The following is a 26,016-nucleotide window of genomic DNA, read 5'->3' as shown; positions in this document are numbered from 1 at the left end:
AACAAAATGATTGAAGGTTAATGTTATCAACTCATTATTATCATTTTTTTCTTGAACTTTCAGGCTGCTGGACTGGCTACTATGATCTCTACCATGAGACCTGATATAGATAACATGGACGAGTATGTCCGTAACACAACAGCTCGAGCTTTTGCTGTTGTAGCCTCTGCTCTGGGCATTCCTTCATTATTGCCTTTCTTAAAAGCTGTATGCAAAAGCAAGAAGTCCTGGCAAGCGAGACACACTGGTATAAAGATTGTACAGCAGATAGCTATTCTCATGGGCTGTGCCATCTTGCCACATCTCAGAAGTTTAGTTGAAATCATTGAACATGGTAAGTTGAATGATAACTTTGTTTTCAGACAGGTTTCCTGAAATTTGGGCTACTGATTTTTGAAGAGAGAAGTGGAAGGTGACCTACATAAACACCATATAGTTTATGATTTGTAATATTAGCTGGTGTAATAGGCTGTAGTTCATACTGGTTTTTGCCTTTGTCCAGTGTGAACAGATTCTACAGTTTGACTAAATGGTTAGATGTATTGCTGGGATCTCAGTAGTACTATCTGAGTTAAAATTAGGCAGTGTTGCTTAGTTGAAACCTGTGTTTGGCTTTCTATAGGTCTTGTGGATGAGCAGCAGAAAGTTCGGACCATTAGTGCTTTGGCCATTGCTGCCTTGGCTGAAGCAGCAACCCCTTATGGTATCGAATCTTTTGATTCTGTGTTAAAGCCTCTATGGAAGGGTATCCGCCAACACAGAGGAAAGGTAAATTCACCAGTTTGGTTGTGTTTTTTATTTCTACCCATTGAAGTTCAAGTGACCTAAATCTAATTTACTAAGTATATATATATTTTTTATTTTAAAATAGGGTCTTGCCGCTTTCTTAAAGGCTATTGGGTATCTTATTCCTCTCATGGATGCAGAATATGCCAACTACTATACTAGAGAAGTGATGTTAATTCTTATTCGAGAATTCCAGTCTCCTGATGAAGAAATGAAGAAAATTGTGCTAAAGGTACTTGTTCCAGATTGTTCCATATTTATTAATCTAAATTGGATGTGTTTCATTGTTGAAAGAGAATTCTATATCATTAAAAAATATATTTTAGACCAGGACTGTGTTTGCTGCTGCTATTATTATTTTTTTGAACATTTTAGGTGGTAAAGCAGTGTTGTGGAACAGATGGTGTAGAAGCAAACTACATTAAAACAGAGATCCTTCCTCCCTTTTTTAAACACTTTTGGCAACATAGAATGGCTTTGGATAGAAGAAATTACCGACAGGTAAGTTTTTATTGTAAAAAAAATATTTTCAGAAATTCTTTAATCCATTAGTTTGATTACATATTACATAAATCATACTTTGCCTTGAGGATCTCATAGATTGTTTGCTTGATTTTGAAAGAGGATGGATTTTAGTCAGCAAGTCAATTTTCATTTTGAGTTTGCATTCTAGAATAAATAGCCAACTATGAATTGACATTTTTATCTAGTAAATGAACTACTTAATCAGGCTTAAATGAAGCATGAATATAATCTTAACCTTAATCCCCTTGACATAGACTCATACTTAATTTTTTTGGCCACCTTTTTCTTCAAGTTTTATTATTTAAACAAAATGTCTTTGGTTGTGCTGGATCTTTGTTGCTGCTCTTGGACTTTCTCTAGTTGTAGTGAGCAGGGGGCTCCTTTTTGTTGCGGGGCATGGGCTTCTCATTGTGGTGGCTTCTCTTGTTGTGGAGCTCTGGCTCATGGGTTCTTGGGCTTCAGTAGTTGCAGCACATGGACTCCAAAGTGTGGGCTCAATAATTATGTGCACAGGCTTAGTTGGTGTGGGCATGTGGGATCTTCCCTGGCCATGCCCTCTGCATTGGCAGGCAGATTCTTACCCACTGTACCACCAGGGAAGTCCCATCTTAAAGCTTTAACAGTAGGAGCCAGCTGTTTTCAGCACATTGACTAGCTAAATAGTATCTTTAGAATATTCCATTTTCATGATGTCTCTGTATTTCCTTGGAAAAGCAGTAAATTAATTTTTCCCTCTTTTTTAGTTAGTTGATACTACTGTGGAGTTGGCAAACAAAGTAGGTGCAGCAGAAATTATATCCAGGATTGTGGATGATCTAAAAGATGAAGCTGAACAGTACAGAAAAATGGTGATGGAGACAATTGAGAAAATTATGGGCAACTTGGGAGCAGCAGATATTGATCATAAACTTGAAGAACAACTGATTGATGGCATTCTTTATGCTTTCCAAGAACAGACTACAGAGGTAATGATAATAATTATTATGGCAAGTTGCCATTGACTCTCATATTTGTAAAAAGTAGTTTCAAGCAAATATCACTAAGGAGTAATTAAAAATTTTAAATGCCCATGTTTATGCAGTTAACGACAAAGAAATGTGCTTCTATATCACAGTTTTAGAATAGATTTTTGGAAGCTGAATATTAGTATATTTTAACTGTTTTGTCACAAACTGAATTCTTGTTCACATTGAATATAGTTTTTAAATTTAACTTGGCTTTTTTTTTTTTAATTTTACTTTATAAGGACTCGGTAATGTTGAACGGCTTTGGTACAGTGGTCAATGCTCTCGGCAAACGAGTCAAACCTTACTTGCCTCAGATCTGTGGTACAGTTTTGTGGCGTTTAAATAACAAATCAGCAAAAGTTAGGCAGCAGGCAGCTGACTTGATCTCTCGAACAGCTGTTGTCATGAAGACTTGTCAAGAGGTAAACCTTTATATCAGATTCTTAATTATTCACCAAAAGAAATAGGATAAACAGTAACATTTCATCATTTTTTTTTTTAAAACAGGAAAAATTGATGGGACATTTGGGTGTTGTTTTGTATGAGTATTTGGGTGAAGAGTACCCTGAAGTCTTGGGCAGCATTCTTGGAGCACTGAAGGCCATTGTAAATGTAATAGGTATGGTATTCGTTGGTTATGGAAGAATTTTTTGTTTTTCACTTTTTAAAACTTCTTTGGATTTTTTGAAAGTAAAATACAGAATCCCATTTAGGAGTTGAGTGATGATATCTGATACAATTTTTTAACTGCTAAAAAATATAGTTAAGTTGGGATGTCACAAGAGTCTTATCTCCCAAAACCTATTTATATTTTACTTTAAAAGAGAAAAGAGGGCAAGTTTTAGGACCTGCAAGAGAGGAGCGAATAGTCACAACCCAAAAACTATGAAGTCATGGGGTAAGAGGGCCCTAAAAATACAGTGTCTCACCTGGAATATATATATAGGAGGGCAATGGTGGGTGGAGAGAACTCTGAAATTTTAAGACTAAATATGGTATATTTACTCAACTTGAATAAAATGGTTATGGCAGGTTTTCCTGCTTGCCATTAAGTTCAAGGAATGATAACCAGGGAGAAAAGTGAATCGATCAAATAATCTCATTATTTAAATCCAATTCTTTTAAACTACCCTTTCAGCTTTTTACCCAAAGTTAAAACAAGTAAATTCTTTTGGGTGTGGAGAATAAAGCTTTTATTCTTTGAAGGTCTTATGATGGAGCAATAAATATGGTCTTGTGTTTTATGTTTCATTGTAATTGAATAGAACTATTGCAGACTTATGCAGAGTTTAGAGGGGCAGAAATAACCTATCAGGAGGTTGAAATAAGCCACTATTTTTCTCATTTTAGTAAATGGTTTTTATGCAATATAGGAGGTCTTTGAACCATTGCATTTACATATAAATTGCAGTTCAGCCCTGTCCTCTATATTTGGAGATATTTGCTAAAAATCAGTTACTTGGCCACTTGTGGGGCTCTGGTTTGCAGGGAATTATAAACCATATTGTTGGTCAGAGAAACATGGGAAAAGCAATGGAGAGAGAATCAGAGCAAGCAATTCTAGTTAGAACAAGAGCCCCTGCCAGCTGCCTCCTTTTTTCTCTCTTCATAGGTGTAAATACCATCCAAGTATGCCCTGCATTGCAGGGAGACTGGAGATCTGTTTGTTTTGCAGTTAAAGGGTAAGGGGGCCCTTTCTGGAAAATTTTGCTTTAATTTACATGTCTCCCTCTGGCTTATATTGTTGTGTATGGCCGGAACATAAGCTGTCCCCATATTTAAATGTCAGTGTACAAATACATTTCAGAACTAAATGGAATTTTTTTGTTGTTGAGTATCCATCATTCTTTAAATCACTTCACTAATTTCTTCCATTTTTATACATAATCAGAAGTTGTTAATGAAAAGTTAAAAATTCTGCGTTTGGTCAGAATCCGGGACTTTTTCTTTACATAGGCAGCTGTAAGTTTGTATTTATGCCTGGTCACATATATTACATTGTTAAGTAAAAGATAAAATGAGCAAAGCTTGCAGTTTACATGTTAATTGATAGTGTGTTGACTTTTGTTAAATAGGTATGCATAAGATGACCCCACCAATTAAAGATCTGCTGCCTAGACTCACCCCCATCTTAAAGAATAGGCATGAAAAAGTACAGGAGAATTGTATTGATCTTGTTGGGCGTATTGCTGATAGGTAAGCAGATTACCTAAATATTTTTATAAGTAGTATTGGTTTTCACATTTTTACTCACTTTGCAAATTTGCTAATATAGTCAGGCTAATATTTTCAGTGAAATTTCAGTTTGATAATGAGGGAGTAGCAGTGTATTTTTAAATTTTGCTTTTATTTAAAAATAATCCATCTCTTCTGAACAGTAATAACTTACATAAGGCTTAAAATGAGTTGATAATCATGTTTTGAGAAAATTTGTAAATTTACCTTTTAAAACTTACTGTCACAAACAAATTAACTTTTATTTTTAAAACTAGGGGAGCTGAATATGTGTCTGCAAGAGAATGGATGAGGATTTGCTTTGAGCTTTTAGAGCTCTTAAAAGCACACAAAAAAGCTATTCGTAGAGCCACAGTCAACACATTTGGTTATATTGCAAAGGCCATTGGGTGAGTATTACTTACATCTGTGTTTTTTTTTTACTTTATAGTAGACTGATTTAGTGTTAAAAGATGTTTCTGTAAGCTCTTTTAAGGTAAGGTGTGAGTAATGCAGTTTAAAATAGACTTTAACTACTGACCTTCAGTTTTTGAAATGTTTTCTTTCATCTTCAGTTGATTTAAAACAAGGGTGTAAAATTTCATTTAATAACACTTCAGTGTTTTCAGAGAGGGAAACATTTCAGAGGGATTTCAGACTGTTGATTCTTTTTGGTTACTGTTTAAAATTAAGGCCAGTTCTTTTTGGATATTGCTAAAACAGTTAACATAGTTTACTTCTTATGTTAATACTTCATGTGTTTTGAAAATATTTTTCTAGAATTAATCCACTGACAACTAAAAATTATAGCTATTTTGTTAGATAATCTGTGGTTATTTGCTTTCACTCCACCAGAACCAAACTTAGAACAGTCATTGTAGAAAATGAGATATTTCATGTACATATGGATAATAACAAGATACTCTGAAACATAACAAAAGTTGATTATATAATTAGAGTCTCCTCCACCCCTTTTTTGGTAGAGCTGTAGTATGTTTTCATTTGTGATGAAAGTCAAGCAATTTGCAGTGAATAGCTGTGCCTTTTAGTTCCTATGTCCGTTTAAATTTGTGGTAAGATAAATCCTTAAAGGAGGAGAATAAATGTGGTAAAGATGTGTGGGTGGGAAGATAAAAGGAAAACAGATTTTTGTATGTTATGGAATGGGAGACCACGTTCTGACTACTCAAAGAATTACTCAGACTAAACATGTAATGAAATTTCTTTGTATTTCAGGAAATTTATTAAAAACTAAATTATATTTGAAAATGAATCTATTTGAATATTTTCATTAAAGTAAACATTTTAATTAAAATGAAGTTCTTAAGTAGAAACAGTAATGCCATAGCATAAAATTACTGAGTTCCCATCCTTTGATTATTTTTCTCCCTGTGAAAAAATTTTGACTTGTATACTAACAGTTTGCTGACACATTTATTTTTTTCCAGCCCTCATGATGTATTGGCTACACTTCTCAACAACCTAAAAGTTCAGGAAAGGCAGAACAGAGTTTGTACAACTGTGGCCATAGCTATTGTTGCTGAAACATGTTCACCCTTCACAGTACTACCTGCCTTAATGAATGAATACAGAGTTCCTGAACTGAATGTTCAAAATGGAGTGTTAAAATCACTTTCCTTCTTGTTTGAATATATTGGTGAAATGGGAAAGGACTACATTTATGCTGTAACACCACTACTTGAGGATGCTTTAATGGATAGGTAAGTGACTTGAACTAAGCACAAGAAAATAGTTAAAATAATTCTTTTATTTTAGAACTTACTGAAGTAATCATTACAGGACCTGCTTGTTGTGGTGTAGTTAAAGAAGGGACTACTAGCCTGGATTTTTATGAAACTATAAATGTGACTATTATCTCCAAATAAGGTATATGATATAGGACTTTTCCTGGTGGCCCTGTGGTTAAGAATCCACCTGCCAATACAGGGGACATGGGTTCAGTCCCTGGTCTGGGAAGATCCCAGTGCCAGGAGGCAACTCAGCCCGTGCCCTGCAACTGCTCAGCCCGTGCCCTGCAGCAAGAGAAGTCACCACAATTAAGAAAGTCACCCCTGCTCTCTGCCCTAGAGAAAGCCCTTGGACAGCAACAAAGACCCTGCACGCCCAAGGGGAAAGATATATGCTGTAATGGTTCCCCCAGTTTTTCCCCGTGTGCCCCGTCTTTGTTCAACCCCCACCCCCTTTTTTTTTTGGCCATTCTATGAGGCTTATGAGATCTTAGTTAGCTGACCAGGGATTGAACCCTGGCACCAATAGTGGAAACACTGAGTCCTAACAACTGGACCATCAGGAAATTTCCAATCAACTTTTGTTTTAAAAAGAAGATGATAAAAAAATTAAAAAAAAAAAAAAAAGATGATGATGAGCATGAGCTTATTGATACAACAAAGAGACCTGATCTTTTTAGCTTTTTGTTATGGCAGGTGAAGCAGAGACACTTTTAACTACTGATCATAGCCTGCCAGAGCCACACTATTGTCACTGCAGGCCTACAGTTACTCAGATGGTGACCCCTGATAAAGTATTGCTTGAGGTGATTGATCGAGTCCTAATACCAAGAAACATTAGTTGGGAAATTTACCAAGGAGGAATACAGCTTCATTATAATCTGTGCCTAATATATTATTATAATAAATAAGAAATAAAGATGCTAGTAAGTAGGTTCAGGTGTTTTTTTTTTTCTCTTAAGGTTTAAGAGAAAAAGGTGTTTTTTTATCTTAAATACTTTTAAGGTTCTCTTTCTGCCTTTGAGGGCAAAACGTATGAACTTGTTTTTATACCTATCATAGACCTTTATCTGATACTTGTACTCAGTTGAATAAATTGTGGAATAAATAAGTCAATGGTTTGTCATAAAGTCAGTCAAAACATGGGAGGTGATAAAAGTTCTTTTTTCTGGGTTTGAAAAAATTATTAGTCCTTCTCTTCCTTTTCCCCAAATTGAATTCTTGAATGAATCTTTTTAAAAAAACCTCAAGGGAAGGGATTTAATCTCAATTTAATTATCTACTGTATACAGTATTGAATTACTTTAAAAGATTTTAAATTTATAGTTTAAAATGAGATGTTACTGTTAATCATTCGTATGTCAAGAGTCATACATCCCCTCTTACTTTTAGTAGCTTGCAAAAATATACACTGTGCTGGGCCTTCTTGCTCATATTACTCTGAAAGAAAAATACAGCTTATTTTTGAGCCATAGTGAGCAGATTTGAATCATTAAAGCAAAAGTTCTCAAGTAGAATCATTAGTCACTCTAGAGGTATCCTATGTCAGATACATGAGGTATAAGGATGACTCTGCATCCATTCCAAGCATTGAATTTGTGATTTAGTTTCTTAACAGGCAGGCAGGTATTTTTTGTGAAATTAACACTGCATCTTAATAAAAAGCTTTTTTTTCCCTCTCCATTACAGGGACCTTGTACACAGACAGACTGCTAGTGCAGTGGTGCAACACATGTCACTTGGGGTTTATGGATTTGGTTGCGAAGATTCGCTGAATCACTTGTTGAACTATGTATGGCCCAATGTGTTTGAGACATCTCCCCATGTAATTCAGGCAGTTATGGGGGCCCTGGAGGGTCTGAGAGTTGCTATTGGACCATGTAGAATGCTACAGTATTGTTTACAGGTAGGTTAAAGGTTTTTTAAACAGTACTCATTGAAAAAAGTAATTTAGTTGAATTAACTCACTGTTCTTAATTATCATTTAGGGAGGATATATTTGTACCATATGGGAAAACAGTTATGAGGGGAGAGAAGATTAGATTTTTGTCCTTGCCCACTGCAGTTTTATGCAATTGACATCTTTTTTTTCTCTCTCAAAGGGAGATGTTTAGAACCATCTTTATGGTTTATTTGTTGTGTTAAGGTTATGTAGTTCTTGAAATAATGTAACCTTTTAATTATTCTAGGGTTTGTTTCACCCAGCCCGGAAAGTCAGAGATGTGTATTGGAAAATTTACAACTCCATTTACATCGGTTCACAGGATGCTCTCATAGCACATTACCCAAGAATCTACAACGATGATAAGAACACCTATATTCGTTACGAACTTGACTATATCTTGTAACTTTATTGTTTATTTTGTGTTTAATGCACAGCTGTTTCACACATTAAACTTGCTTTGATTTGGTGATGTAAACTTTTAAACATTGCAGATCAGCGTAGAACTGGTCATAGAGGAAGAGCTAGAAATCCAGTAGCATGATTTTTAAATAACCTTTGTTTTTGATGTTAAGCAGTAAACGCCAGTAGTGACCAAGAACGGTGATTACACACACTATACTGGAGGGCTTTCATTTTTAATTCATGTTTATGAAGATTTAGGATTCATTCCTTGTGTTTAAAGGGAATGTTTAATTGAGAAATAAACATTTGTGTACAAAATGCTAACTCGTGTGTGTTTTTTGAACATGACTTGTAAAATGCGGAACTTTGATAAAGTACTGGTTTCTGTAGAATAAGTGACTTAATATTGTTTTCTGTCACCTGGTTTATAGAAAGTAGTTAGTAGAATACAAGCTATATAAAGTGATGGTATCTTTGTCAAAATTCCATTGCTCTGTTGATAAAGACATTAGGAAGAGTAGCTTTGGGGGTGTTAACCTCAAACTAGCACAACCCTTCCATCACCTTAGAAAATATAGCACCTTTGCTGAACTGTCTTTAATATTATTTTGCACTTGCATAGCGCCTTTCATCTCCTGATTTCTCAAAATGCTTATGAATTTGCTTAAGGGAAGTAATTCAAGTCATATCCGACTCTTGTTCTGTTTAGAATGTGGGAAAAGTAGCTTCAACTTCTCTCTGTAGGGAGTGAGGCTACCTCTAAGTCATGCTAGTTAGAATAAGACAATCTTTGAGATCTTTGCCCATGTCATGTCATAAGCCACTACCTGTTAAGCACCTACTGTATGTCAGCCATTGTGGTTAGTTGCAGGGATGCAGAGGTACTTCTGACCTGCCTCTTGCCTTTAAGAAATACAGTATAATGGAAAGGGGGAAACATCTAGTTACAGATTACTTATGTACTAATACTACACAATGGCAGCAGCTGAAATGTCTAGGTTTGCTTAGTTTTGCTTAAGTATCAGATAATATCAATTATGAGATAATAATTGATCAATAGGTGTTGAGCATAAACTGAAATGCCATTCAAATCTAGAAGAACCAAGCATTAATAGAGTACTTTTTTTTATAATAAAGTATAAACTTTTTTAGTTTTAGTTGTTAATCTTCCCATAGCTATTTTAGCTTATCTCCTTATGTAATAGTACTTAACGTGAACTCTAATGAGAAATGAGCTGCTGCAGCAGTCTAAACATAAGATGGCTCTGCCACAGTAAGGAAAACCAATATCCTGAGATTAGGTTAATTTATTGAACTGTTAATACTTAGGGCTCCCTGTTTTGGAGGCTTAAACCTTGAGAAATAGCATAATTGGCTGACGTACAAAATTGATATTGAGCATTAGCTGATCAGGCAGAATTAGTAACTAGTTACTTATGTGACATACCTTCATGACAACATGTCTACGGTACAAAATTTCCAAATTCATCTATTTTTAGAAGTTACTGTAACGGTATCCCTCATGCAACTTTAAATCTTGCTGTTCTCCTTTATGCTCGATGTCAAATGACCTTCAGTAATTACTAATTGTGAAAATTAAAGAATACAATGAAATTTCAAAGCCAAAATTTGCTTTTAAACCAGTCGTTGGAAGATTTAGTTACATATTCAAGTTCTTGCATAAGTTCACTTTGTTTTGGCCCTTGCTGTTTATGTAAAACATCTATGCTTTGTAGTGGCAGTGTGGAGCAAAGATGATTGGAAGTGGTTTTTTACTGATACAAAAACTTGAGGACAGAGAGGTGAGGCCAATACTGAGGCCTGTGATCGTAAAAGTTGGGACCAAATGAGGCTCACAAATGTTTGAATTATTTTATATGCTTCTGTAATAAGGAAAGCATTTTGTGAGATACATATGTGAAAGACGCTATGTGAAGTTTTAACAAAGACTTTTTTCTTTCGCACTTTCCTTTGGTGTTTCTTAAAGCCAAACTTAAAAAGGAAGAAATTAATGTTCTGAGGGGACAGTGGGTGGGTTTTTCTGTGGGCTTTTGTTGATTTTCCTGTGGGCCCTCTAATGGAATTGATCTCTCTGGCTGTTCAATTTTTTTCTTATTGTATTTTTAAAGTTTGTTGTATGGTGCCCTGTGAGCATCAAGTACCACCAGATGAATAAAACTTATTATATCCAAAGTCTTAGACCAGTTTTTAATCTTAGTTGACTTTGTATTATTACTGCACTACACTGTTGTGGTTGTGCCATTTTAATGGTATTGAACTCTGGGGCTTTTTTCCAGTTAAGGGAACTTAATGTTGAAAAACCAAAGAATACTGGTTTTTAATGAAGAACTGAAAAAAACAGTTGGAGCCATATAGGTTCAGTTGTTTGGTCCTCTGGTGTTCAGTGCTTCCTAAATCTTACAAGCTTAGGTAAAGCAGAAATTACAGCTGGGTTTTCAACCTTGGCATTATTGACATTTTGGGCCAGACACATCTATTGTGTGGGTCACTTTGCTGGCATTGTAGGATGTATAGTATCCCTGACTATCCAGTAGATGGCAGCACCACCCCACCCCAGTTGTGATAACCAAAAATGGCTCCAGATACTGTCACATATATCCTGGCGTGCAAAACCTCCCTAGCTTGAGAACTATTTTGATACTTTAAGCAGGACTCACATATGTCTGATGAAAGGGTAATGTAAAAAAGCATTTCATTTTAGGTAGCAATTACCTCAGTAGAAACTAGGTTTACTATTTCATAAATATTAAAAACACCTACCTTGGGTAAACCTGCATCAGTCCTGGGGTAAGCAAGCTGAAAACGTAGGATGTTGACTGGTCCTCAGAACATGTGGCTGAGGTGGTAAAGAGCCCACTTGTAATGCAGGAGACAGTTCAGTCCCTGGGTCGGGAGGATCTGGATGGGGGCATGACAGCCCACTCTAGTACTCTTGCCTGGAGAATCCCGTGGCTAGAGAAGCCTGGTGGGCTGCAGTCCATGGGGTCGCTTAGAGTTGGACACGGTTGAGTGACTAACCCGGCTGTGGCCGGGCTGGAACCAGGCGCGCACACAGGCAGGAACGCGGGTTGGTGCCCTGCCTTGAATGTAGTGTTCAGGGCCCTGCTTACATGTGACTGGCGGAGGAGGGTAAAAAAGTGGATAGGAAGCTGTGGAGTGTAAGGTGACTGCAGAATACATAGAGAATACAGATTTACAATGTAGGTAAGAGTTACTAGAGAGTAAACGACATTTCTAGTGTTCATGCTAGAAAAGCTGAAGTTTTAAAAATTTGTTAATAGTTTATAATGCAGAAAGATTATAAAAGGACGTGCTTATATGTCAGGTTAGACAAAATGATGTTTAAAATTTTTGGAAAAAAAATTTGTGGGAGGAAATATTTAATGAATGAGAGGCTCTGGAAGGAATTTATGTTATCTGGGAGTATCTTTGTGCTAGGAAGAAACAAAGGATAAATTGTTAATTGTTCCTGTATTTACCCTCCCAAACTTAAAAATTTACAAATACTGAGAAGAGTTGAAAGAATAGTACAATGAAATCCATACATCCTTCAGCTAAATTCAGCAATTAAAATTGTGTTGCCAGCAGAGTCCTCTATGACCCACATCCCAGAATTTCAGAAATAAAAGCAAAAATAAACAAATGGGACCTAATGAAACTTAAAAGCTTTTGCACAACAAAGGAAACTATAAGCAAGGTGAAAAGACAGCCCTCAGATTGGGAGAAAATAATAGCAAACGAAGCAACAGACAAAGGATTAATCTCAAAAATATACAAGCAACTCCTCCAGCTCAACTCCAGAAAAATAAATGACCCAATCAAAAAATGGGCCAAAGAACTCAACAGACATTTCTCCAAGGAAGACATACAGATGGCTAACAAACATGAAAAGATGCTCAACATCACTCATTATCAGAGAAATGCAAATCAAAACCACAATGAGGTACCATTATACACCAGTCAGGATGGCTGCTATCCAAAAGTCTACAAGCAATAAATGCTGGAGAGGGTGTGGAGAAAAGGGAACCCTCTTACACTGTTGGTGGGAATGCAAATTAGTACAGCCACTATGGAAAACAGTGTGGAGATTTCTTTAAAAGCTGGAAATAGAACTGCCATATGACCCAGCAATCCCACTTCTGGGCATACACACCAAGGAAACCAGATCTGAAAGAGACACGTGCACCCCAATGTTCATCGCAGCACTGTTTATAATAGCCAGGACATGGAAGCAACCCAGATGCCCATCAGCAGACGAATGGATGAGGAAGCTGTGGTACATATACACCATGGAATATTACTCAGCCATTAAAAAGAATTCATTTGAATCAGTTCTAATGAGATGGATGAAACTGGAGCCCATTATACAGAGCGAAGTAAGCCAGAAAGATAAAGACCATTACAGTATACTAACACATATATATGGACTTTAGAAAGATGGTAACGATAACCCTATATGCAAAACAGAAAAAGAGACTCAGATGTATAGAACAGACTTGTGGACTCTGGGAGAAGGCGAGGGTGGGATGTTTCAAGAGAACAGCATTGAAACATGTATATTATCTAGGGTGAAACAGATCACCAGCCCAAGTTGGGTGCATGAGACAAGTGCTCGGGCCTGGTGCACTGGGAAGACCCAGAGGGATCAGGTGGAGAGGGAGGTGGGAGGGGGGACTGGGATGGGGAATACATGTAAATCCATGGCTAATTCATTTCAATGTATGACAAAAACTACTGTAATGATGTAAAGTAATTAGCCTCCAACTAATAAAAATAAATGGAAAAAAAAATAAAATTCTGTTGCATTCACTTTCTGTTCTTAAATAATGTGATTTCATGAAACAATTTTTTACCAATATTACTATAGAGAAAGTTTGGGACTAGATAAAATAGAGCAGGCTGATAAGCAAAAGAAAACAAGTAACTGTTTTCAGTGAGTTGGAAGTCAGGGCATCGATGGAGGGATTTTCTTGGACAGGAAGAGAAACATCTTTTCCTGTGTCCATAAGGAAGACAGCAATGTGGTAGTTTGTAGGCATGAAAAGTTTGTCCATGGCATATGGGCATCAAAATATAGAAATAGTAATACCACTACTTCAGAAACAAGTAGTCATAAATGAGGAAAATCATGTACAAAAAATTGAAACCCCCCAAAACTAAACCTGGTAGTTAACTGGCATCTGTAGTATGTCATGTGTATAAAGTGTAATGTGCAACTGGATGCTCTGTGTAGGTTGATCACCAAAGCAGAATGTAGAATTTACACATAGGGGAGGAAAATCACTTGGCTCCAAAATGATCACCCGGGAAGAACTTCAGATGCCAGATGTCAAGTTCAATTGCTCCTGAAAGTTTAGCCTGGAGATCAAAAGTGTTAGTGTCACTTGCAGTTTTTGAGAAATAGACTCATGACTTCCTTGGTGGTTCAGTGGTTAAGAATCCACCTTCCAATGCAGGGGACAGGTTCTATCCCTGGTTGGGGAACTAAGATGCCACATGACCACCCGGCAACTAAAGCCCACAGGCCACAACTAGAGAGAGGCCCTCCTGGAGCAATGGCATACCACAAGACCGGATATAGCCAAAAATAAAAATTTTAAAACTACAGTGTAGAAGGAAATGGTAACCCACTCTAATATGCCTGCCTGGGACCCCGTGAACAGAAGAGCCTGGCAGGCTGCAGTCCATGGGGTCACAAAGTCAAATGTGACTTAGTACTAAAAGCAAAATACTATACATACCCCAGATCTCCTGAAAGGATCTGCATTTTAGTAGGATTCTCAGGTGACCTATATGTACATTAAAGGTTGAGAAGCATAGACTGCAGTACCACTGCATTCCCAATGTAGTAATGATATAAGGGGTGGAAGTTCCTACTGTAATCTAGCCTGGCCAAGTGCAGCCCTTAGCACAAGGGCATTGCTGTGCCAATCTTACCCTGCGCCGCCTTACCAGGCAATGGTTACTGCTAGGGACCATTGGTGGTCCTGCTCAGCCACTGGTCGGCGCTGCAGTGGGTCTCTCCCATAAGCAACAGTCAGTGAGCCGCCATTAGTGGGCCCATTCAGTCAACAGTCAGGCCAAGAGGTGGTGGTCGAGAGGAGAGTGAGGTAAGAGGTGGATCCCCGCTTTCTCCCCAGGTCACCCACCCAGGAAACAGGCTGGGAGGTGTGTCTTGCAAGGCTCCAGAGCCCCCACCAAGACCAACTACTGATTGGCGCAGGCCTTGAGGAAGCGGTGAGCCTCTCCCCTGTTCCCGTCTCTGTGACTTAATGGCAGTGGCAGTCTGCTTGGGTCACAGCCTGCAGGACCCATCCCCTGCCGTTTGTGTGGCCTGAGGATCTTGAGGGCCAGGTGTGACCCGGGCGCCTGGCTTCCTTAGTAATGACATTTGGGCAGGGTCGGGACTGGGCCCTGAGGGCACCACCAACTGAGATCTGCCTCCTCTTCGCCAGGATGTAATTCTCCAAGCTAGGCTTCAACAGTATGTGAACCAAGAACTTCCAGATGTTCAAGAAAAGGCAGAGGAACCACAGATCAAATTGCCAGCATCCGTTGGATCACTGAAAAAGCAAGGGAATTCCAGAAAAACATCTGCTTCACTGACTACACTAAAGCCTTTGATTGTGTGGCTCACAATAAACTAGAAAATTCTTCAAGAGATGAGATTACCAGACCACCTTACCTGCCTCCTGAGAAACCTGTATGCAGGTCAAGAAGAAACAGTTAGAACTGGACATGGAACAACCGACTTGTTCCAAATTGGGAAAGATTGTATATTGTTACCCTACTTATTTAACTTATATTCAGAGTGCATCATGCAAAATGCCAGGCTGGATGAAGCCCAAGCTGGAATCAAGACTGCCAGGAGAAATATCAATAACCTCAGATATGCAGATGACACCATCCTTATGGCAGAAAGCAAAAAGGAACGAAACAGCCTCTTGATGAAAGTGAAAGAGGAGAGTGAAAAAGCTGGCTTAAAACTCAACATTCAGAAAACTAAGATCATGGCATCTGGTCCCATCACTTCATGGCAAATAGATGGGGAAACAAAGGAAACAGTGTCAGACTTTATTCTCTTGAGCTCCAAAATCACTGCAGATGGTGACTGCAACCATGAAATTAAAAGATGCTTGTTCCTTGGAAGAAAGGCTATTGCAAACCTAGACAGCATATTAAAAAGGAGAGACATTACTTTGCCAACAAAGGTCCGTATAGTTAAAGCTATGGTTTTTCCAGTGGTCATGTATGGATGTGAGAGTTGGACCATAAAGAAGGCTGAGTGCGGAAGAATTGCTGCTTTTCAACTGTGGTGTTGGAGAAGACTCTTGTGTGTCCCTTGGACAGCAAGGAGATAAAACCAGTCAATCTTAAAGGAAGTGAACCCTGAATATTCACTGGAAGGACTGATGCTGAAACTGAAGTTCCAACACTTTGGCCACCTGGTGGGAAGAGCCAACTCATTAGAAAAGACCCTGATGCTGGGAAAGATTGAAGGCAAGAGGAGAAGGGGATGACAGAGGATGAGATGGTTGGATGGCATCACCGACTCAATGGACATGAGTTTGAGCAACTTCAGGAGATGGTGAAGGACAGGGAAGCCTGGCATGCTGCAGTCCACGGGGTCACAAACAGTCGGACACGACTGAACAACTGAACAACAACAGAGCCCGGACCTAGACCTTGGAGGGTGAGAGTTGAGCTTCAGTAACATGAGTGTAGGTGTGAAAGCAGGTTGGCCTACAGATACAGATAGCCACAACATGGTCAGAACATCCTGGGATGCTCCCCTGCTGAAACTTGGGTGAAATTAAAAAGGAGAGAACAAAAGGAGGAGAAATGTTTGCTTTTTTACGGTAATAGAATCAACTGCTTTTTCCAATAAGGCTCTGCTATGGACTGAATGGCAGAAAGTGAAGAGGAACTAAAAAGCCTCTTGATGAAAGTGAAAAAGGAGAGTGAAAAAGTTGGCTTAAAGCTCAACATTCAGAAAACAGATCATGGCATCTGGTCCCATCACCTCATGGAAAATAGATGGGGAGACAGTGGAAACAGTGTCAGACTTTATTTTTTGGGGTTCCAAAATCACTGCAGATGGTGACTGCAACCATGAGATTAAAAGACGCTTACTCCTTGGAAGGAAAGTTATGACCAATCTAGACAGCATATTGAAAAGCAGAGACATCACTTTGCCAACAAAGGCTATGGTCTATTCAAGGCTATGGGTTTTCCAGTGGTCATGTATGGATGTGACAGTTGGACTGTGAAGAAAGCTGAGCGCTGAAAAATTGATGCTTTTGAACTGTGGTGTTGGAAAAGACTCTTGAGAGTCCCTTGGACTGCAAGGAGATCCAACCAGTCCGTCCTAAAGGACATCAGTTCTGGGTGTTCATTGGAAGGACTGATGCTGAAGCTGAAAGTCCAGTACTTTGACCACCTGATGTGAAGAGTTGACTCATTGGAAAAGACCCTGATGCTGGGAGGGATTGGAGGCGGGAGGAGAAGGGGACAACAGAGGATGAGATGGCTGGATGGCATCACCGACTCGATGGGCATGAGTTCGAGTAAACTCCGGGAGCTGGTGATGGACAGGGAGGCCTGGCTTGCTGTGACTCATGGGGTCGCAAAGAGTCGGACACGACTGAGCGACTGAACTGAACTGACCTGAGGACTGAATGTGCTCCCCCCAGAGTCACATGCTGAAACCCTAACCCTAACATGATAGCATTAGAAAATGACCTTTGGGGGGTAAAGAGACCATGAGAGTGGAGCCTTCATCAATGAGATTAGTGTTCCTATAAAAGGAATGTGATCACACAAATGAACCTATCTACAAAACAGAAAGGGACTCAAACATAGCCCGCAGACTTGTTGCCAAACGGGAGGGAGCGTGGAGGAGGACCGGAGGAGGGAGCTGGGCTGGGAGTCGGGGTAGGCAGATGCAGATTGTTACATATAGAATGAGTCAACAAGGGCCTCCTGTGTAGCACAGGAACTGTATTCAATGCAGCCACTGCTGTTTAGTTGCTCAGTTGTTTCTGATTCTTTGCAACTCCCCACCAGGCTCCAGGCTCCCCATCCACCGAATTTCTCAGGCAAGAATACCGGAGTGGGTTGTCATTTTCTCCTCCAGGGGATCTTCCCGACCAAGGGTCGAACACACGTCTCCCACTTGGCAGGCGGATTCTTTACCACTGAGCCACCTGGGAAGCCCCACTATTCAATATCCTGTGATTAAACCACAACAGAAAAGAATATGGAAAAGAATATATATATATATATATATATATATATATATACACTGAATTACTTTGTTGTACAGTAGAAATTAATACAATTATACACCTCAATAAAACAAACTTAAAAAAATAAAAAATAAGAAGGGATATGAGAGCTGACCCTCTGTCTGTGCTCTCTCTTGGCCGGATGCGAAGAGAAAATGGCTGTCTTTAAAACAGGAAGCGAGCATGCCCTCACCAGACACTGGATCTCGCTCACACCTTGATCTTGAACTTCCCAGCCTCCAGAATTGTGAGGAACAGCCACTTGCTTTTAAGCCACCCAGTCTCTGATATTCTGTTAGAGTGACAGAAACTAAGAAGAGCTGGTTAGGTCAATGTAACGGGTATATCCACACTGTTTCTCCTGTTAACTGGTTCACATTGGTGGTAGGAGAACCTTAGGCTGACGGGATGGAAACGTACTCTTTAGAGGCCTGTATGAACTGGACTGGGATAAGAGCCAGACGTCCTGGTGAGAATCCTCTCCCTCCTTCACCGTCTTCTAAGGGAAGAGTAAAACGGGGAATCAACTATAATACAGGTTTACCAGTTGGCTCTGGAGTTCACTGGGACTTGGACTTACAACCTGGATATAACACTTAGGGCCTGTATGACCTTGGGCAGGTTATTTGACCCCTCTATGCTTCCATTTCCCAAGTTCAGTTTCCTAATTTGTAGAAAGGGGATAATAATTGTATCTGCTTCAATAAGTGGTGATCTTTGGGAAAATTAACTGAGATAATGCCTATAAGGTAAAAAGCCTAAGCATAGTGTTTAATAAAAGTAACAGCTTTGATGTTGCTATAGTTTATTTATTTTTTCACAGGAAATAGGATTTATTAGTGAGCGTGATTAAGGAGGGGACAGCACAGATGCTCTTATGAGTTCAGCGCCCACCATTTGTCCAGGGGACCGTGATTAGGGATGTATTTGACCCCACAGCCATCCGGGATGACCCACTTTTCTGCCACCATGTTTTCAAATTCATCCACATTAAACTTAGTAAGTCCCCACTTCTTGGAGATGTGGATCTTTTGGGGGCCAGGGAACTTGAACTTGGCCCTGTGGAGGGCTTCAATCACTTGCTCCTTGTTCTGCAACTTGGTGCGAATGGATATTATGACTTAGCCAATATGGGCCCTGGCCACATGTCCTGGGGCTTTCCAAAGGCACAGCGCATACCTGTCTGGAGCCTAGACTGGGGACAGCGGGTCGGTCATGAACGCCCACTAGAAAGGGTTGCCACCAAGGTCCCTTAGGGCAACCTATGCGGGAGCAGGTTGCATACACTATTGAGGAGGCTGCTGTTTGCAACCATTGCACACTGGGCCCTCATGGTAGTGTTTATTATCACGACAGAGGAAACCCGTTTCGTCGTGCTAAAGTTGGAAGAGATGGATGTTGGTAGGTGGCTTGAGGAGAAGACTTTGTAAAACACTCTTGAGAAAGAATGGGGCCCTTCAGGATTGCCTGATAGTCTCATGAAACTGCAGATATTCTCTAGCATTGCTCAGCAGCCCAAGTGGCTGGGGAAAATATTTGATTGGATTGATGTCAGGTGCAGCAGAAGGTGCGAGAGGACTAGGGCACTGGCCTGAGTTCAGTTGAAGACCCAAAAGCATAGGTTTACTGTTCAAATCTTCGAATCATTTTAGAAAGAACTGGTGTCACGCAGTAGATAGAAGCACACTTCACTTCTCAAACTTCAAGTCTTTGGAGATAGTGACACAATTCTGCCTTACATACATAACTGATGAGATTTGTGGTATAACATATTTCATTTTCTCATGGGCATTTCTACGTTTTCATTGTATTGAATAAACTTCAGCAAATGACCTATTAGGCTTTTAAGTTTGTGAAAGCATAATTTTAAGGAGATTTGAGAAATGTATTCTCAAGGGTATAAAAGAAGTATTTATAACTTAAGTCATGAGGTATTCACTTATTCATTCATTCATTTGACAAATATTTACTAAGTGCCAACTAGTTGAAGTCCAGCTGCTCTAAACAGAATTGAAAATGTCCTTCCTTTCAAGATGGTGGAGAAAATATTGATGTAATGGTAATAGAAGAGAAAATGCCCAAACAAAACTGCTCGTCGAGTTCTCCATGAACTCAGAGGACAGAGCTTTCTTCATGTTGAAGAGGGGAGAGAACGTGTGTTTAGGAGGCAGCTTGAGGAGGAGGGCACACTTGAGCTTAAATTTGAGGATAAGTTAGAATTGCCTGGATTATGTTGGAGGAAGGAAGAAAAACTAACAAAGTAGAGAGGTTTGCGTTGTGTTGAAGAAAGTGTGGGGCAGTGGGCAGCCCTAGGGATATGAAATAGTGGAAGATCAGATAGCCCTAGAAGTTCAGGCCAGTATCTGATTTGTCTTCATATCTGACCCTCTAGCACCAAGTAGAGATCCTTCCTCTAGGTACCCAATACATATTTATTGAGCAAATGAATGAATGAGGTGTAATTTTGCTTCAGTTTATGGAGCACTTCCTAGGCCATCTTTTAAACTTTATACAGGCAGCGGGTAACCACTGACTATTCAAACTTCACTTATTCAACAAATATTTGTTCAAGGTGTTCAAGTAAGGAAATGGTATGAATTGAACGATGATGCAGGAAGACCAATACTCCTGGTTCGTTTCCTGGATCAGCAGCATAGACACATGAAGTTTGTTCAGAAAGTGTTCTCAGGGCAGAATTAGTTTAAAGAAGACATTCAAGCCGACTAAATCAAAGACCCTACCCAAAGACCCTACTCCTATCTCCTTAACCGTGACACTATGGCCCTGCTGGTTGCTGCCTCAACCCTAGACCACTGCTGCAAAAGAAATGGGCCAATTGTGGAAGGAATTGATATAAGCTGGTTTCATGCTTTTCAAATTACTTACTTGTTGGCTACTTTTCCTAGATGTCTAGTCTTTAGAGGTCTGGAGGATGTTAGAAAAATTATTTTTTATACCACAAAGTATCTAGAATATCCTGTATTTTTCAGGGGGAAAGGGTTAATAGTGAACCTTCCAAAAGACCATGGCTACTTTGACTTGCAGCCTAAGCAACTTCTCAGACATTTTCCACAGGGGAGTTGGGATGGATGAGCTGTCAGTCACTGTTGTTCTTGGAGCGGGGCACTGCAACGCTCTGGCCAGGCACCCCAAGAGATCAGGTACACTTGTCATAACAAGGCAAGGAAACAGAAGTAATTAATGCTCTATAAATTTTAATGATACTTCACTGTCTCTGCTTGAAATCATACACGGATCCTACTTTTTAATTTTTTCTTAGAGAAAAAAAAATGGCCTCTTCTTGCTCTAGTAAGAAAAATAAGTTTATAATTAGAAGTGAATGGTATCAATCATCTCTGCCCAAGAAATGCTATTAAAGGGGATCAAGCTACTTAGTCTCTTTACTGTAGTCACTGAGTATAGTCCATGGAAGTTTGCTATGGCTTACCAGTTACCCCTCTGTCTTAAAGAGTTCCAAACAATTTGTAAAACAAACAAAAACGTAGCCTGAAAAGGGATGGATAAGAGCTACTTATTACTTAATACTATCTTGTATATAGATTTTTGTTCTTTGAAATAATTTTGTGTTTTCATTTTCGGCTGCACCACACAGCTTGTGGAATCTTAGTTCCCCAACCAGGGATTGAACCTACCTCAGCAGTGAGAGCACAGTGTCCTAATCTCCATACCACCAGGGAATTCCCTTAATATTATCTTGGATTAAAAAAAGGATGTGAAGAAAAATCCTTTTTGAATGTAATACTGTTTTCTTATGTGCTGAAATTTTTTGTCTTGGTAGTTTAACAAAAATCAATTAACTGAGGCCAGCAAAAAGAATGAAATCATTCCTGATTTTGGCAAGGTCCTAAAACAATGAAATATTGGCAAATAAAGAATGTTTTCAAGATTAGAACCTTGGCATTCAAAGGAAAAATTATGAAACTTGAATTTATTCAATAAGCAATTAAACACTATGCCTTACATCTGATTAATGCTTTACAATTTCTAAAGCAGTTTACCATCAGTTTCCTCATTTGCTTCTCACAACAGCCATAAAGACAGATATTTATTATGCCTATTGTGCAGAGGAGAAAATGAAATGTCAGAGAGGTTTAGTGGTAGTGCTATTATTTGAACCATGGCTGGTCTGACCCCAAACCAATGATCTTTCCACTGGTCCAGGTATTCAGTGTTGGATTTTTTTTTTTTAATTTTTAAATACAGTTTTTAAAGGTTGCACTCCTTTTATATTGTTACAAAATACTAGTTATATTCCTTGTAGCCTATCTTTGTAGCCTTATCTTACACCCAACAGATTGTGCTTCCCACAGCCCTATGCGTATTCTGCCCCCTTCCCCCAATTGGTAAGCACAAGTTGATTCTCTGTGAGTCTGCTTCTTCTTTGCTATATTCACTAGTTTGTATATTTTTTAGACTCTGCATCCAAGTGACATCAAACCATATTTGTCTTTCTGTTTACTTTGCTTCGCAGAATGCCCTCCAACTTCACCCATGTTGCTGCAATTGGCAAAAGTTTCATCTTTTTTATGGCTGAGTAGTATTCCATTGTGTGTGTGCATGCATGCGTGTGTATATTTATTTATTCACATCTTCTTTATCCATTCATTTGTTTTGGGATACTTGAGCTGTTTCTGTATCTTGGCAATTTTAAATAATGCTACTATGAACATTGGGGTGCATGTATCTTTTTGAATTAGTGGTTTGGTTTTTTTCAGATATATACCCAGGAGTGGAATTGCTGGATCATATTAGTAGTTTTAGTCTTAGATTTTTGAGAAACTCCCATCCTGTTTTCCACAGTGACTGTAATAATCTACATTCCCGTTTGGTGTTATTTTTAACCACTTGAACTATTTTATCTATTAAAATTAGTTTTTGACCTTATTCTTCTAGGCTAATGAGAAATACATATTTTTTTGATGCAAGCATATAATTTTTTTTCACCAAAATCATGTAGGACCAGTCAAGTCAAATAAATCACTAGGAGACCAGGAGAATGGAAAATATTATTGAAGAGTATAGAAATAAATGTATATTTAATATTTGATCAAGAGTACACTAAAGAAAAGGGAAGGAATAATGGAAAAACTTGGCCAAAATGCTGTTCAAAGGGAAAACATAAGATTTGCTGAAAGATGATGCACTAAACGAAAATGAGATAAATAATGGAAAACTGTAAATAATTCATGCCTTGGTGCATGTGTATTCTGACAAAGACAAAACTACTTTCTTGAAGTGAAGCAACATGCCCAGCACTGAAGGAAAACAGGTGAAATGAGCGGTAGATTTTAAGCATCTCTCAAAGGATGTTTTGAAATCTCATAGATGATCACTGGATTTTTTTCCTTTTTTTTTTTTCTGTTGTGAAAAGTATTTCTTTCTGTTTAAAAGAAGTATTTATTTACTTGGCTGTGTTGGGTCTTCGTTGCTGCCTGGGCTTTTCTCTGCTTGCAGTGCACGGGCTTCTCGCTGTGGTAGCTTCTCCCATTGCAGGGCGCAGGCTCTGGGGTCTTCAGGCTTCAGGGGCAGCGGTGTTCGGGCTCGGTCGTCGTGGCTCCTGGGCTCCAGAGCGTAGGCTCGATAGCTGTGCTACACTGGCCTAGTTTCCCCGTCGCGTGTGCGATCTTCCTGGTCCAGGATCAAACTTCTGTCTCCTGCCTTGACAGGGGGATTTTTTGCCACTGAGCCACCAGGGAAGCCCAGCAGTCTTTCTGAAAATGTGCAAATCCTTACTGACAGTGTGACGGCGCTCCTTCCCGATTCCAGTCTTGAGAGTGTCCTCAGTTAGCTAACTATTTCACCTCTGGTGGATGTACATGGAATGCATGCAGAACACAGGGCAGCCGCTGGCTGGATATTCTGCTCAGCTGACCTCCTTGGGAGTCCCTCTTGCTCCGCTTCGTTTTAACGTTGACTCAGCCGCTCTCTGAGGCAGGGAGGTGAAGAGGCCTCGCAGCAGCAGTTTTCAGGCAGACCACTGACGGTTGGACTGCTGGGAATCGGCTCAATACATAATTCAGTTCCTTTTTTTTTTAATAAGTTTATTGAGGTTTTTAAACTTATTGCATTAAAATTTAGGAAAGTCTGTGATAAAGTATACATTTGTGCACATAGAATGTATCAGGACTGCATACATATACGTACACACATGTATGTGTGTGTTGCCACCCTCTCACGGGCTTCCCTGCCCTGGCAGACACAGCTGCTCTCTCTGGAGAAGGCTTCGCTCTCGTCTTCATCTGGCTGCCCGCTGCTCTTTCTGCAGGAACGGGTCCTTTCACTTTGTCTGGAGCCCGCTGGGTAAGGTGCCGCCTCGGTGCGCTCCCCCAGCACCCAGCACCCGCACGCCTCTCCTTATCCGTGTTGAAGCTGCTGATCACTTGTGCGTCTTCCCCAGCGGTCTGTGAAAGGTGTGCGCCTGCATGGGCCCAGGGGCTGAGGAACTCCATCTTGCTCCAAATTATTTCAGACAGACTATTACTGCTGTGATTATTATCGCTGTTGTACAGTAACTTCTGGGAAGCAACGCAAGCAGGCTCATTTTAAAGCAAATAGTTCTCTGGTCTAAATTCACAAGGTATGGGCATATCCTGTTTCATCATGTGGTTGAGGAAAAGCTTTGTTCAAAAAACTGTATATCCTGTAACAGCTCTAGTTTCCGACAGGGGGCAGCAGAGTCCATGAAAGCGGAGGCAGGCCCTTCGATGGGTGGCTTTCAGACGTTTGGAGCCAGACCGTTAACAATTTTCAGCAGAAACTAGCCCTTGGTATCTGACAAACCTCACTGTGCAATAAAGACTTCGAGGTAAAGGCTGGCTTTTATTAATGATATTCTTTGAAGGCACTATAAATAATTTACAGTCTTTTAAAAGGATAAAAATGGTCATTTTTTAAAGTGCAAATCATCTCCTTCATTTTGTCACAAAGTAGGAAAGCCTCACTCTTCCTCCTAGGGGCTCCACCTTTGCTACTCACAGGGCACTGCAATGCTGACACTTTTGGTCACCAAATGTTGGGTTTTTTTCCCTCCCATCAAGGAATTCTCTATGACACCAGCTGGATATCCTGTACATTCAAATTCAGTATCTCCCTGGAGATAGCATCATCTCTCACAGGTTAAGAGCTCAGTCCCCACAAGACTCATGCCATGCCGCCAACTTCAGATGCTGATCTCAAGTCGCATGTCGTCACCTGTATTCCTGACCCGCCAGCTGTAAATGTGAGTACCCACGACCTCCTGTTTGGGTTCAATAATTCGGTAGAATGGCTCAGAGAATTTGGAAATAGTTACACTTACTGGTTTGTTATAAAAGAACATGCAGGTGGATACAGGTGAACACCAGATGGAAGAGATGCAAGGTGAGTGAGTGGGAAGAGGTTCATGCTCTCTCTCTAGCACACTGCTCTCCTAGCACCTCCACATGCCCCCAGACTGGAAGATTCCAAACCACATGCACATTTGGGATTTTTACGGTGGCCTCATCACAAGGTCATGATTGACCACTAACTCCATTTCTAGTCTCCCTACCCTTTCCAGAGAATAAGGGATGGGATTGAAAGCTCCAAACTTCTAACCATAGTTGGTTTTTTGAGTGACTATCACTCACCCAGGAGCCCACCAAACTTTGCCTTTATTCACCCGGGAAATTCCAAGAGATTTAGGAATTATGTCTCAGGAACTTGGGGCAAAAGTCAATATTTTCTATTATTTCACAATGACAAAATCTTTAAAAAGATGGGTGCTTATGTTTTTTTGCCAGTAACTTGTAAAATTATGTTAAGGCATGAAATGTTTCCATCTGGTCTTAGGGAGAGTGTCAAGATTTGCAAATTATTACCAGATGCTGTGGCTACCTTCCCCTTTGCTGCCTTGGGAAAAAAAGATATAAAGTAGAAAACAAACAATGAAATCAATTATAGTAATAGCAAGCAAATAGAGTCTAAATCATCTCTCCTCTACCCATCACAAACATATGAGCCAGTCTCATGCCTCATGCAATTTTTAAAAAAGCTTTTGTTTATTGTTGGTTGCACTGGGTCTTCACTGCTGCGCGTGGGCT

General features: G+C 39.6%; 1 protein-coding gene and 1 pseudogene across 3 annotated transcripts in view; one reads left to right on the top strand and one right to left on the bottom strand.

Moving 5' to 3' along the window:
- SF3B1 (splicing factor 3b subunit 1) overlaps positions 1 to 8,951 on the top strand; it is a 58,810-nt gene extending 49,859 nt beyond the window's left edge. For 2 of the 3 annotated variants that reach the window (XM_020901773.2, XM_020901775.2), the window contains 12 exons: positions 64 to 334; positions 623 to 768; positions 872 to 1,018; positions 1,162 to 1,287; positions 2,055 to 2,276; positions 2,558 to 2,740; positions 2,826 to 2,937; positions 4,394 to 4,514; positions 4,811 to 4,942; positions 5,981 to 6,253; positions 7,970 to 8,186; positions 8,470 to 8,951. In XM_020901773.2, the coding sequence (XP_020757432.1) occupies positions 64 to 334; positions 623 to 768; positions 872 to 1,018; positions 1,162 to 1,287; positions 2,055 to 2,276; positions 2,558 to 2,740; positions 2,826 to 2,937; positions 4,394 to 4,514; positions 4,811 to 4,942; positions 5,981 to 6,253; positions 7,970 to 8,186; positions 8,470 to 8,628 (2,109 nt within the window). In that variant the 3' untranslated portion in view covers positions 8,629 to 8,951. Of the gene's footprint in view, positions 1 to 63; positions 335 to 622; positions 769 to 871; positions 1,019 to 1,161; positions 1,288 to 2,054; positions 2,277 to 2,557; positions 2,741 to 2,825; positions 2,938 to 3,930; positions 4,001 to 4,393; positions 4,515 to 4,810; positions 4,943 to 5,980; positions 6,254 to 7,969; positions 8,187 to 8,469 lie in introns of those variants that run through there. The other variant, XM_070458496.1, reaches the window with a different exon arrangement.
- A 10,218-nt stretch (positions 8,952 to 19,169) lies between these two features.
- Positions 19,170 to 19,314, bottom strand: LOC139032309 (small nucleolar RNA SNORA70; annotated as a pseudogene).
- Positions 19,315 to 26,016: the final 6,702 nt, after the last annotated feature.

The sequence above is a fragment of the Odocoileus virginianus genome, chromosome 30 (assembly GCF_023699985.2).
Source record: "Odocoileus virginianus isolate 20LAN1187 ecotype Illinois chromosome 30, Ovbor_1.2, whole genome shotgun sequence".
Classification (NCBI taxonomy): Eukaryota; Metazoa; Chordata; class Mammalia; order Artiodactyla; family Cervidae; genus Odocoileus; species Odocoileus virginianus.
The sequence above is the reverse complement of the archived record's forward strand: the minus strand, read 5'-3'. Positions and strand labels throughout refer to the sequence as shown.